Source organism: Podarcis liolepis (genome assembly GCF_965112155.1).
Source record: "Podarcis liolepis genome assembly, chromosome: 3".
In the NCBI taxonomy this organism is placed as follows: domain Eukaryota; kingdom Metazoa; phylum Chordata; class Lepidosauria; order Squamata; family Lacertidae; genus Podarcis; species Podarcis liolepis.
The window spans coordinates 3985418-3998091 of record NC_139557.1 but is presented as its reverse complement, the minus strand read 5'-3'; the positions used below and the strand labels follow the sequence as shown (position 1 = coordinate 3998091).

General features: G+C 47.9%; 1 protein-coding gene across 10 annotated transcripts in view; it reads right to left on the bottom strand.

The window, feature by feature from the left end:
• TFAP2B (transcription factor AP-2 beta) overlaps window positions 1-12674 on the bottom strand; it is a 67357-nt gene that overhangs the window by 42617 nt on the left and 12066 nt on the right. For all 10 annotated transcript variants that reach the window (XR_014523949.1, XM_083495233.1, XM_083495235.1 and 7 more), the window contains one exon: window positions 10830-10890. Coding sequence is in view for 9 of the 10 variants with exons in the window: in XM_083495233.1 (XP_083351359.1) it covers window positions 10830-10890 (61 nt within the window). In the remaining variant the exon portion in view is untranslated. The remainder of the gene's footprint in view (window positions 1-10829; window positions 10891-12674) is intronic.

Below are 12674 nucleotides of genomic sequence, written 5' to 3'. Positions count from 1 at the left end.
TAAAGGGCAAGATGACATGGGCAAACGTTTCCAAATACACGGAGAGCTCCTGCAAACCTCTACATAACCGTATCCGTTGCAATTTCATAGCTCCGGAGATGTGCGCTCTAATCTCCAGTCCATCTTTTGTAAATTACCTAATTCTTCTCTCTCTTTTTGAAGGGGAAAAAGGAAAGGAAAGGGGAAAGCGAGCCTCCCATGGAAGAAACTATAGGGATCGAGTTATCCAGATCTGTATAATTACTTTTATATTAAAGCTATTGCCAATTGTAATGCAATTTGGAGATTTCAGTTGCTCAAGATATACCCATTAGGTGCACAAGAGCGGGGGCGTACGCGGCACAACGAACAGCGAAAGCACACAGCTCATGATGAATTTTAACCTAAATGCCTCCTCCACTTTTTGTTGTTATTGGTGATTACGATGATCCAGAAGAGCTTAATTTTGTTCTTGAGTTCAGCGTAGCAACGATTTTACGCTCCCAGCCATGGTACCTCCACTGTCCCTGAACACCAGTTGCAGGGAACCACAAATGGGGAGCATTTGTTGTGCTCTGGCCCTCCTTGCCGCCTTCCCATAGACATCTGGTTGGCTAGTATGAGAACAGGATAACGGACTAGACAGGCCTTGGGCCCGATCCAGCAGGGCTCTTCTGTTAGCTCAAACTACTTGTTTCTCATGCTAGCGCTCAGCCCTGAAACTTTTCAGAGGCAGAGTGACTCTGAGCATGGACAGAGCTCAGTTGGCTCCTCGCTGGGTCTGCAGTACTATTAACATCTGTTTTACTTCTCTGTAGCCATTGAATGCAATAGAATTTACTTCCCATAAAATATTGAGGATCGTTCTTCACTTTATATGGAGGGAAGAACTGGAATTCCGGACTGGTATCATTTCAATTGCCGAAGTGTGGCTGGGGGTGCCGTTTCTGAATGCTCCCCAAAGTAACCCCATCGCTCTGCATTGGGTAAACTAGCACACGAAAGAGAGAGAAGGTTTTGCACAGCATCTTTCCTCAGTGCCAACATTATTAGCGGCAGGGAACTGTGACGGCCACCAGAAACGTGACCCTAACCTGCAACTCCCCAGTTGAATCCGCCACCCCATTCCGTAAGGCCATCAACCCAGACACACTTTGCAACAGCCCCCACAGAACTCAGCGGGGTCTTTCCGTCCGAGCAAATCCATGTTCCCGGCTAGTCATCTACTTTCTTTATAAGCCAATGGAATTTACTCCCAGGTAAAAGTCACTAAGATTGGGGAGCGGATGGGGAAGGGGAGTTAAGTAATTGCAGCTTTTCTTCCACGTATTATCATTATCCCATATTTATTTATACCCCGCCTTTTTCCCTGACAAGGTCTCAAGGCGATTTACAGCCACTACATCCTTTGCTTCGGCTGCTGTACCGGGGAAGGGACACCCCCCCCCCAGCTCCTCTCTCAAACCCAAGAGCCTTTTCCTCTCTCGTCTCCTTGAGAGCGCTTCCTCCCGCACCCGCTGCCACTCCGGTGTAATATTATAACCGAGGTGGGTGCTTTTGTTTTAATTTCTAACAGAAGGGAGGGTCCGCCCGCCCCGCTTCGCTCCCCCTCTTCCCCCCTCCCCTCCTCCCTTTCTCTTGAGCTTATCAATAGGAGCGAGGGAGCCGCAGTAGCCGCTTGGTTTGCTAGTAATTATGAACGACAATCCTGTTCCCGAAAACGGGAGCTCTTAGTTGAGCAAGATCGCTTTGAAACGACAGCAGGAAACGGCAAGGAAATGGAGCGTGCAGCAACCCAGCGTGAAACTTTCGCTTCTTTACATGTTTACCATTTTCCACGCATATATTAAGGCTGGGCGGGCAGGGAGAAAAGAAAATCGGTTCTGCATTGGGTTGCTCCCACACAACAGAGAGCAAACAAATAAACAAACTAAAAGGGGGGCGATTCCGGAGCAATGGGACTCCCAAATACCTTGTGATGGGATCACAAGGCTAGATTTATGGCGTTTCTGAGTTTCTGTTTATTTTCGTTTTATATATTAATCATACGTTAAAAAAATAACAACCGCACTTAATTAGGGTTTGGAATCGTGGAATTGTTCTTATGTAATGTGGGTGTTTTCTGCAGCAACACCCCAAGCCACGGCCCATTTGCTCCCGAGGAATCCTCTTAAAATAAATCGGGCCAGTAGCCAGCAAGCGGATTGTGCTAATTTATCTGGAAGTCTCTTTAAAATCTGTTTGTGTCGAGTAATGAGCGCGCAATAATTCGAAAGTTTCCCTCTTTTGAATAGACAAGTGTTCTTGGAGATCGGTCCTTTGGATACTTGTTGAGAAGTGAGTCCCGCGGGTTTCAACGGCCAGTTAAGTGTACAAAGATGCAGCAACGACTTGGCCTTCAATCCCACGTGGCGCACACATTTCTCGGAAGAAAATATTCCAGCAAGGCCCAAGGAAACCAAAGGCTGTGGGCTCCAACTCCCTGCAGACCCGACCACGGGCCACCACGGCTGAGGGTGCTGGGAGCCTCTGGAGGGCACGTGCTAAACAGCCCTGGTGGAAAGCATTTCTTCGGTGTAAATAAACATTTACTTCCAAGCCAAGCTGCAAAAACACATAAATCTAGAATCACAGCGTTGGAAGGGACTCCAGAGGTCATCTGGCCCAGCCCCTGTGGTGCAGGAACATCCACACACGGTTCCCTACCCAATCTGAAACCATACCCGACGACCCTGCTTCCCTTTGTAAATCTGCTGGCAGGTTTCCTCACATCAACCGCTAACGACACAGAGAGCTTTATTTCCCTATTTTATATTATTGTGTCTCTTCTAGGACCAAAAAAAAAGTATGTGTCCAGTCGTGGGAGGCTACAAAGCTTCAGTTCCGGGAAACTTTAATGTTAAACCCATTTTCACTGAATGGAATCCTACACGCTCTCGAATTCATCAATCCAGTTATTTCGATTTAAGCAGTTTATAGTGCCATCCTAAAAGACTTGCCTAGAATATCGCAATGGGATTTAGCCCTCTGTAAAGACCTGCCGAGGATCTCACGCAGCCTTAAACCGCACTACTCAACAGCTGGAAGAAAAAGGAGGAAGTTCCTTCTCGACTCAGCTCAGTTTTTGCATGTTGTGAGTTTCGTTGAAATGACTGGCAAAAGCTCAAGCGATTTTAGCAAATATTTGCCCGATGCGGTCAGCTCTCTCTGTACTCTCTCTCTCTCTACTGTACTCGAGATTTGCCTGTCCCTTCTCTTTAGCTGGCAGCAAGTTCCTTTAGCTCTGGGCTTTGGGCAGGCGTGGTGCTAACTCCTGCAAACAGGTTTCAGGCAGGCCTACAAACCCGCCTCGCCGCTCCTGTGGGGGGGGGGGATATCAAGTCATAAATCGCTACATTCGGCAAGTTCAAGACGCCCCTTGCCCTTTTCACACGGGTTGGACAAGGGCGTCAACATAAAGCGCTGCATTCAACTGGATCCCAAAAGGCAGCCTTGGGATGTCTCCCGGGCAAAAAGAGTTAAGCTTTGACCCGCCGTACCTGCCCCGCTGCATTCAAAAGCGGTTTTTCTCGAAGGAGAATTAATACTAGCCGATGGCCCAGAAAGGTATTTTCCCTTCACCGTTCCTTGCAAAATGGTGTCTAATCTTATCTATACATATAATGTGTGGACTTCTTTCGTGAGAGTCTTGACCACTGCTGAACCGCCCACAGGGTCCATCCCTGCACACTATTTCTTAGAATGGCTTCCAACTGCTCAGATCTTGGCCACTTCCTGCGCTTTACACCATAAATCAAGCACAGCCAACGCATATTTAAAGGGCACGACTTTCCTCAAAGAATCCTGGGAACTATGGTTTGCTATCGGTACCGGGAATTGTAAGTCTAAGGTTGCCATGATTCTTGCGTGCATTGAAGGTACGTTGGTTATAGGTGTCTGTGTGTTTCAAAACTACAATTGCGCTCGCCACGCAGAGGAAGAAAATGCGAGCAGGGTGGCGGACAGTTCCCCGTTGGGTTCCCAGGGGTTTGCCCACCGTGGGGAGTCAGGATACGATCCCACGCATTTGCTGCTGGGATGCGTTTGCCGCTTTGAGGTCCAATTATCTACATATTGATCCCGAAGTAACTGCCAGTGACAATTTCAAGTGGGAGAGGGCTTCCTACTAGCCACATCCAAAACAGCCTAATAAACTACCAAGCCCTCGGGTTCAGCAAAGTCATGAGGGTGGACCAGCCACCAGCCATGAAGTCTGCAGAGATGGGAGAGAATCCATATCACGCAACGCGTTCCTTTAGGAAAGCCTTGCAGCGAGTCTCCCTCAACGCGGCTCCGCACTTCCGACAGACTCCACCCAGAGGCTACGGGGACAGGGAGTCTCCTCGCCCCCGCTTTACCGCTCCGTGCATAATCAAAACATCGCTTCATCCAGCCTTTTAGCCAACGTGCCCCACCCTCAATGCCGGTGTTTGAAAAGCCATTCGAGCCGCTGGGGGATCCTGCTCCGCGTTGGCCGTTGCTAATATTTAATGTCTGCCCGGGCGAAGGGTTCATACATTTCCCCGCCCCAGGAAAGCGTGCGATCCGGCAACTCAGGTAACCCGGATTATCGAATCATAAGCGTTTGGAAGGGACTCCCAAGGGTCATTTAGTCCAACCCTCTGCAATGCTTAGTTACTCTTAACCTGATGGAAGTAGTCTCCAAATCAGAAGTAAGCTCGACTGAGAAACAATTAGGTTCGCTATAAAGTAAAACAAGTTAAAGACGTGGTGAAGTTTGCTATGGGGTGTTCCAGGGTTGCTTGTTCTAGAGTTGGACTTGAATGGCCCCTAATCCGCATTTCACCTCTGAGGGTAGGAGGGGCTGCCATGAGGTCGCAAAAGCTGCAATCCCTAAGTGTGTGACTTGGGAGGGCCTCCTTCGTTAGCAACAGGGTTTTCTGTTGAGGATTTGACTGCAGAACATCGCAGGGCGCGACGGAATCCCAAACTCCACTTTCGTGGAGGGGATTCGGCGCTGCCACCCTTTGCGCTTAGTGCTCTCTAAAGCTGGGACTGCCGCCGCCGCCGCCGCCTCCCTCCGCCTGCCTTAATGGAAATAAGAGTTACGAATGATTTTTTAATGTCTCGTTGGATTTTTAGCCTGTTAATGTAGCGCATCCCTCTCATTATTACTTTATTGATTGCTCATTGACCAGCCCCCTTCAAATCGTATTAACCACCCTCTGCCACTTTAGATTAGGAATTGCTTCTCCCTCCCCCCGTTTTCTTCATTTTTGTCTTTTCTTTTCTTTTCCTTTTTTTTTTGCAAAAAGCACCTTTCATTATAGCCTCACCAGCACCCCAGCAACGGAGATCCGGCTTGGCAGCTTAATGCTGGCTCTAATGGGGCAGCTCAGAGACAAGGGGCCACGGTCCCTGCCTATTGCATTAATAGCTCAAAGGGGGCTAATACAGAAAATTAGCCTTAAACGAGCTCTGGAGATCTCCAAATGAAAGAGCCATTTATCACGCTGGCTACCTCCACTCCACTCGTTTGCTCTCTCTACTGGGAACAACTCATTTCCTCTTAACTAAATTACCTCAGAAATGTCAAGGAAGCCCAGATCGCAAACATAACGAGAGGGGAGGGAGGGAGGGAGGGAGGGAGGGGGGGAGACAGTGTGCAGCTCACAACATATTGTGTTTCTGCGACGGAGTCAAGCGCCTCAGCCAGGAAACAGCGAGGTCGGGGGGAGAGAGAGGAGTATAGACGACCCATCTGTTTACTTCAGTTCGAGATTAGTAGATAGAGAAGGAAGGGAGGACGAAATAAAAATAAACAATTAAAAGACGACACGCGAGGAAGACAGAACTTGACTATGAAAAGTAGTCCTAGATTAAATTAACAATTCGACCCAGCGCACTTTTACTACAAAGTAAGCTCCTACTAAACTCAGTGGGATTCGCGCTCTAGTAAGTTTGCTTAAGGCTGAAGTCCCTATGGAAGCGAGGATGTCTACTACTTCCTAATGAATACAGCCGGGCAAACGGGGTTAGGATTGCAAATTAAATTAAATTCACGGGGCCTTCAGCAGAACCAGCCATCGGACTCTGAAGTACGTAACACAACAGAGGCTCCACAGCACACGCAGGTCAGGTTTGGTTTTTGCTGTCGCTGCTACTGCCTCAAAAGAAACTAGACAGGCAGGCAGGCAGAGAGTTTCGCACCCAGATCAGAAAGCAGGTTTATTGGGTATTGAGGACTGATTCATTCGTTCAAATACATTGCTTGATTATTCACGCCACGCTTTCTGCCTTGCAGCCCTGTTCAGGGAAGTTTTTAGTGTGTGTTGTATTGAGCTTTTACTGTTTGTTGTTGGGAACTGCCCAGAGTGGCTGAGGTAACCCAGTCAGGTGGGCGGCGTAGAAATAAGAAATTATTATTATTGCAGCTGCACGTGTGAACTGTCTGAATTGAAACGGAACTGCGTGTTTGCGGGAGAGATGCGCCTTTTGTCTGCAGGGGCTTCTTCCACCAGGCCTCCCAGCAGTTCAGAATCAAGCCCGCACATGCGAAACTCCTCTCTCGGCCACCCAGTTCCAGTGGAGCTTGCCACCAGCCGGATGTGTGCAAGATGGAGATATGAACTGAATTTTATTCTGGTTGGTACCAAGGTTTTCAACAGACGACTAGAGGGAATGAAGAGGGTTACCGTGTAGTCTTTCCTCTCCTCCCTCTCACGCTAAGGAAAAAAAAGGGGGGGGAGTGTCACACACTGGGACCAGCGTGGCAATAAAAGATGACAGATATCGCCATTACTTTCATAGGCCTCAAAGATCGTAAGACATGGGCGCTAAGGGATGAGCTGAATGTGTTAATAATTTATCTCCATATCGCATCTCCTTTGTCACTGGGATATTTTTGCCTAGAAAAATGGGCACCGCTCTGTGTGAAATAGGAAGCGTCACTCCACTTTTCTATCCGTTCACACGCAGCAGAGAGGGTTGCAGCTGCAACGATCCCTTTGGCATTAGGTTCCAGCCAGAAGAAAGAGAGCGGCCGCCTTCTCCCTGCCACAGATCCTGCAACTATCTGCGCAAACACCTCGCGGCCCCTGCAGCTTCCCTCTTCCCAGGATCTGCTTAAGGACAGGCAGCCACAGATGCCCTAGGCCTTTCGTTGTTTTGCTACTAGAAACCTGTCCAGCCATATTTCTCGGAAGGGATTTCAGACAAGGCTCACTGGAAGGAAAACATTGAATTCCCAAGACTTTTGAATTGTGTGTGCAGAAGGTGTAGGGAGTCGTCCACACATCTGATTTTAAAAACAGGACGCTCTTCTAAGAGTAGCGAATGCGATTCTGGGCAGTGATTCTAACGCAGTTACTATGGCAATGGAACAGATACCCCACTCCTTTATACAGTTGTACCTCTGGTTAAGAACTTAATTCGTTCTGGAGGTCTGTTCTTAACCTGAAACTGTTCTTAACCTGAAGCACCACTTTAGCTAATGGGGCCTCCTGCTGCAGCTGCGCCGCCAGAGCAGGATTTCTGTTCTCATCCTGATCCAAAGGTCTTAACCAGAGGTGATATTTCTGGGTTAGCGGAGTCTGCATACTATACAATTGGCATCTATGCTTGCAATCCTATATAACTTACCTGAGAGTAAGCCCCATTGAACTCAAGAAGCTCACTTCTCAGTAGAGAGGAAGGCAATATAACCAAAAATACTTAAGATCGTGCTACGAGTAATCAACTTGAATAAAATATATGGGGCGGGCAGGTAAGCCCCGCCCTGCAAAATCGATCACATGACGCGGTGCACCACACCATTTGAAAAGCAATGCCAATCAACTTGGGGGGCAGGGGGCAAATACTCCTTGACCTCTAGGAGTTGGCTCCTATGTAGAGAGATTTGTTAGACAATATTATGCAGCGCATACACACACACACACACACACACACACACACACCGGGGCAGGAGGGAAGGACTCCTTAGGACTAAGTTCGACTGGACTGACTTCGCTAGCAAAAGGCGACAGTAGCCGCGGTTGTCAACGTGGTGTCCGCGGATGCCGCCGGACTCCAATTCGCAGCGGTACAAGTCAAAAATGATGACGATCATCTCTAGACATTGGCCATGCTGGCTGGGGCCGATGCGAAAGGGAATCCAACAACATTTGGAGGATATGTAGTCTCATCCTCATCCCTCAACCTCAATCACATTTACTTAGTTGTTTCATTGGCTTCGGTTGTTCAGCGCCGCGGCCTTAAATTGATTGGCTTGCTCATTATCGAAATTTATACGACGCCGTTCTATAAAATATGCAGTTACTTCCCTCCCGAGAAAGTTATTAATAAGTACTCTGACTTCGGAAGAGACTTGTGCTCTAAGACTGGGCTGTAACGGTGCGACCCAGGAGAGATCCTGCTGCCATTCAAGGAATGGAAGAGCGCACGGGCTGAAGGGGGCATGTACCCTGTTCCCGCAAGCAAAGTGCGCCAAGGCTGAGGCCACGTTTTCGAAGCTGGGCTATCAGTTAACGAAGAGGACCTGAGAAAAAGCAACGCGCTTATGAGCTCCATGGTGGCAGACCAATCTACGTGCAATCTACCTTTCCTGCCCAAGCCAGTCAGCTGAAGAGGGCTGCCTGCTCTGCTCCTAAGTGCCACCTGAAATCGTGAGCAGAACTGTGCCCTTCCTTTTCGCTTCATTCCAGTTTAGGATTTCCCATAAAGGCAGCAGCAATTCTATGGACGTTTACTCGGGAGCAGATCCCGCCCGCATCTGTGGAGCCGAGTTCTATGTCACCTGCACTAAAACCAGTAGGAACCCGCCCCATCGGGATTTTGACTTACTGGGGAGCAGGGGTGCCAACTTGAATAAAATATTGTGGGGGCCCAGCTAAGCCTCGCCCCACATAATCGATCATATAGTGCAGTGCGCGCACACCATTTGAATGGGAATGCCCATCAACTTTGTGGGGGCCCGGCGCCCTCAAATATTTTATTGTGGGGGCCGAAGCCCCTAAGAGTTGGCTCCTAGGCTGGGGAGCTGCGCCCCCACGCAGCCTTGCATCGTGATGAAAGCAGCAGAAATTACAGGGCCCGAAGCTCTTCTATACGCCGCTAATCCACATCTACCTTGGAGCACATGTAAATACTTCCTCCTAAACTTAGTTCCTTAAGCCGCCTTTCCCTTGATTATAGAACCCTTGAGTTTCAGAGGAACTCTCAAAATCGGGGTCTAAAACAGCTTTCTGTTTCCTTTCCAATCAGAGCTGGGGGAGCTTTGTTAGGGAGCTCGCCGGAGTGGTTCTTAATAGTAAGGCGAGCCCCGGCAATTGGGGCTGCCATTTAGGACGCCGAAGAGCCAGTGCTACCACGCCCATCCTGCGCAGTTCAGAACTGGATCTAGCAACAGTAATTCCGGAGATCATTAAATCTAGTACCCCTCTCTTCGTTGAGTAGGGTCTGCTCAATGTCTATTGCCTTATCGCCGTAATCGTCCCACGTTTTCAAGAGTCTGTCAGGGAAATTCAAACGGGGGGCGGGGGAAGCTGGGGAAAGGGTGAAGCAGCTGCAACACGCCCAAAATGAGTTATTGTAATTACATTTAATTAGTTTAATTAGTTAATTATTTTGCTTACAGCTGTACAAGAGATTGCAAACATTTGTTAATATCACATTCCCTCTAACAGTATGGGGCGAAGCTACACTTACACTAAATCATGTATGCATGTGTAGATTTGTTTTTTAATGGAGCATGTGCGATTCGTAACCCTCCCCATCCCATGTTTTCCCGAAGGACAGGCGTGCGTGTGTGTTTGTGCGTGTGTGTGTGTCCACAGGCTGGGAAAACCCCTTGCAACCAAGCTCTTGCCACACCCGTGCACGTTTACTCAGGAGTTGTCCGCTGGGTTCAATGAGACTTACTCCCAAGTGAACTGTGCATAAGGCTCAGCCTAAAAATCAAGGCTGTCATTGGGCAAGCAGCATGGAGGCAATATAAACAAGGGGCCCGAATCGCAACCACCAAGGATCATGGGAAATTTGTTATTTAGCCAGAGCCATTGTTCTACGCAAAACGAGAATTGACGTGGGGGGGGGGGGTTGGAAGCTATGAAATGATTTGCGGCCGCTTCACAACTGGACTTTCCCTTTCTGAGTGGAGGAGGGGAGATACATTCCAGAATTAGGAAACCTTTCGTTCCCACACCAAGGGAAGTAACCTCACTTAGATGCAAGATCCGTTCATTCCGCTTTTACATCACAATCCTCAAAAGGTTTGCCTACAAAATGGTTCCATGAAATTTCAGAGATACAGCCAATCAACAGTCAGGTCTTATGAATGCTTACCGGGACGGAAGTTTCGGTGGCTACAATGGGGCTCACTCCCAACTTAATGTGCACAGAGCTCGAGGCTAGGATTCTTCGTAGACATACTGGAGAACAAGCCCCATTGCGCAATTAAACTGGTTGCTTCCCAGGCACATTCCTAGGCTCATGACGTGTTCTTAGGATCACAGCTGTGGTTCCCAGGAAGCAAATTTCATTGATTACAAGTGTGGTCCACATGATCAGTAGGGAATTTTGCTTCCGCTACCCTCCCTCCTTATAAAAAATCTGCCTTTATTAACCCCTCCGTTCTCTTTGTTTCTACTGACGTATTCTTGTCTCTTCCACGTGAAACGTGCAATTCAATCCTATCCACGTTTACTCGGGAGTAAGCCCCAGTGGAATAAGTACTTCCAAGTAGGTAGAAAAAGGATATTCATTACTTGGAAGGACTATCGATTGTCCCCAAACTGTGAAACAAATGCCACACATACGCGCGCGTACACACAGTATCGAAATGTTTTCCATACCTTTTTTGATGACAGACTGGTCCAACAAGTTCATGCCGCTGTTATTGGCATCTTCTACTGACTATGAATACAAAAAAGAAGGGGAGGGGGTATCACTATTCAAATTGACTGGCCGGCAGAGTACAACGTACACGTAGGTATAAACATATGCACTCACTCACGCGCGCGCACGACATCACGTCAGCCCAGGATCTGGAATTCCTGTTATTACCATTTATATTAATTCACTAGGGAAAGAGAGGCGTTCCTTATTAAATCGACAGGGCAATGAAGCGCTCCCAGATTAGAGGATCTAATAGAAAGGGGTGCAAAACACCTGGGCTTCTTTTTCTTCTTTATTGCTTAAAAAAAAAGAGCTAAATAATACACCGACTTTATTCCTTTAAGCTTTTAAAAATTCCTTTATTTGCCCTAGTTAGACAATAAGACCATTTGAAATAGGGCACATTCACGATATAATAATTCTGTGCGAGTTTGCTTGGAATTTAGGAATACACACTCTCTTAGCCAAGTCGACGATCTCGAAACAACCCGATCTTAGATGTTTACTTATAAGTAAATGTTACTGAACCCAATCGGGCTTACTTCCGAGTAAGCGTGCATTAGGTTGCCAGTTGAAGTAAAGGATGAGCGCCATCAGTAAAGCACATAGTAAGTTTAATTTAAAGCCCACGCTGTCAATATCTTCGCTTTCAATATCTTCTCTTGGAACAACTTCCTTACCTGTGCAGGGGGAGAAGGGCAACTCGCATTTATTTCCATATATTGGGGGGGGAGGAGGAAACGAAGATGGGGCGGGGAACAACAACTTACTGATACTCTGATAAGCGATTAAAATAGATTGTCTACCGAAGCCAATTTTTTTTATGGCCCTCTAGCCTTCTCCTTCCCGCTATGATCTAGGAGCCACACCTGTAATCATGGCACGTCTGTCTTCAACTAAAAAAACAATCTTTTGGCCCAGGAGCGAGCATCGTTGGACACGGAGGAGGTACTGCAGAAGGCTCTTGTATTGCGTGGCTGCATGATCCGATTGGGTCTCAAAGGGGAGAAAAGCTTGGGTTTTGCTTACTGCTTGCTCGGAAGCCTGGTTTTCTGGAATAAGAGTGCCAAATCCGTGTTTGGACCATACCTCTTTAGGGCAATAGGTGGTAGCGGTGTGCCGCATGGTTAAAGTCCCTTCATTAGAAAAAGTCCCCGGACGTAGAAAACTAGCACAGCGGGGAGACGACTACCTTGGAATCCTTCTCCACTGCACAGATTTATCTGCGGGAATTGCTCTTCAGGATAGGAACACCGCCACCCCACCCCCGGCAGCCTGAAGTGGTACGGTCCAAGGCACGACCAGGCCTCCGACTTTGTCCTCTGTATTATGAAAGATGGGCCTCAGTTTAATGGGATTTCCTTCCCAGTTAGCATGCATGGAGGTGCAGCCTTTATTTCCCCTCCCCATTGAAGATAATTTCACCTGTTGCCCAACCCTAGTAAGTCTTAGTAAGTGGAAATATTGTCATAATCTTCAAAGAAGCAGAGGAGTTCCTCCTCATCACAGCTACCGCGATACGCGCCCACAAGTCAGTCCATGGAATAAAGGGAGTCCTATAAGGCGTTTCAAACTCCTTATGAAGGAAGAGGATTCCTCCCCTCCTTCACCGTTACTCAGACGAACAAAAACCATTAGGTTTCCAAGACAAATGAAAGAAAATAAATTTGCATCAGTTCATATAAAACTGGGCTGAGGTTGCCTCCCTGCATTCTCTCCCTCCCACTTCACAGAGCCTGGGTTTAAATGCCGGTGTTTCCCCCAAAGTTTTACCAGCGTACTGCCTTGGTCTACTCGGATGT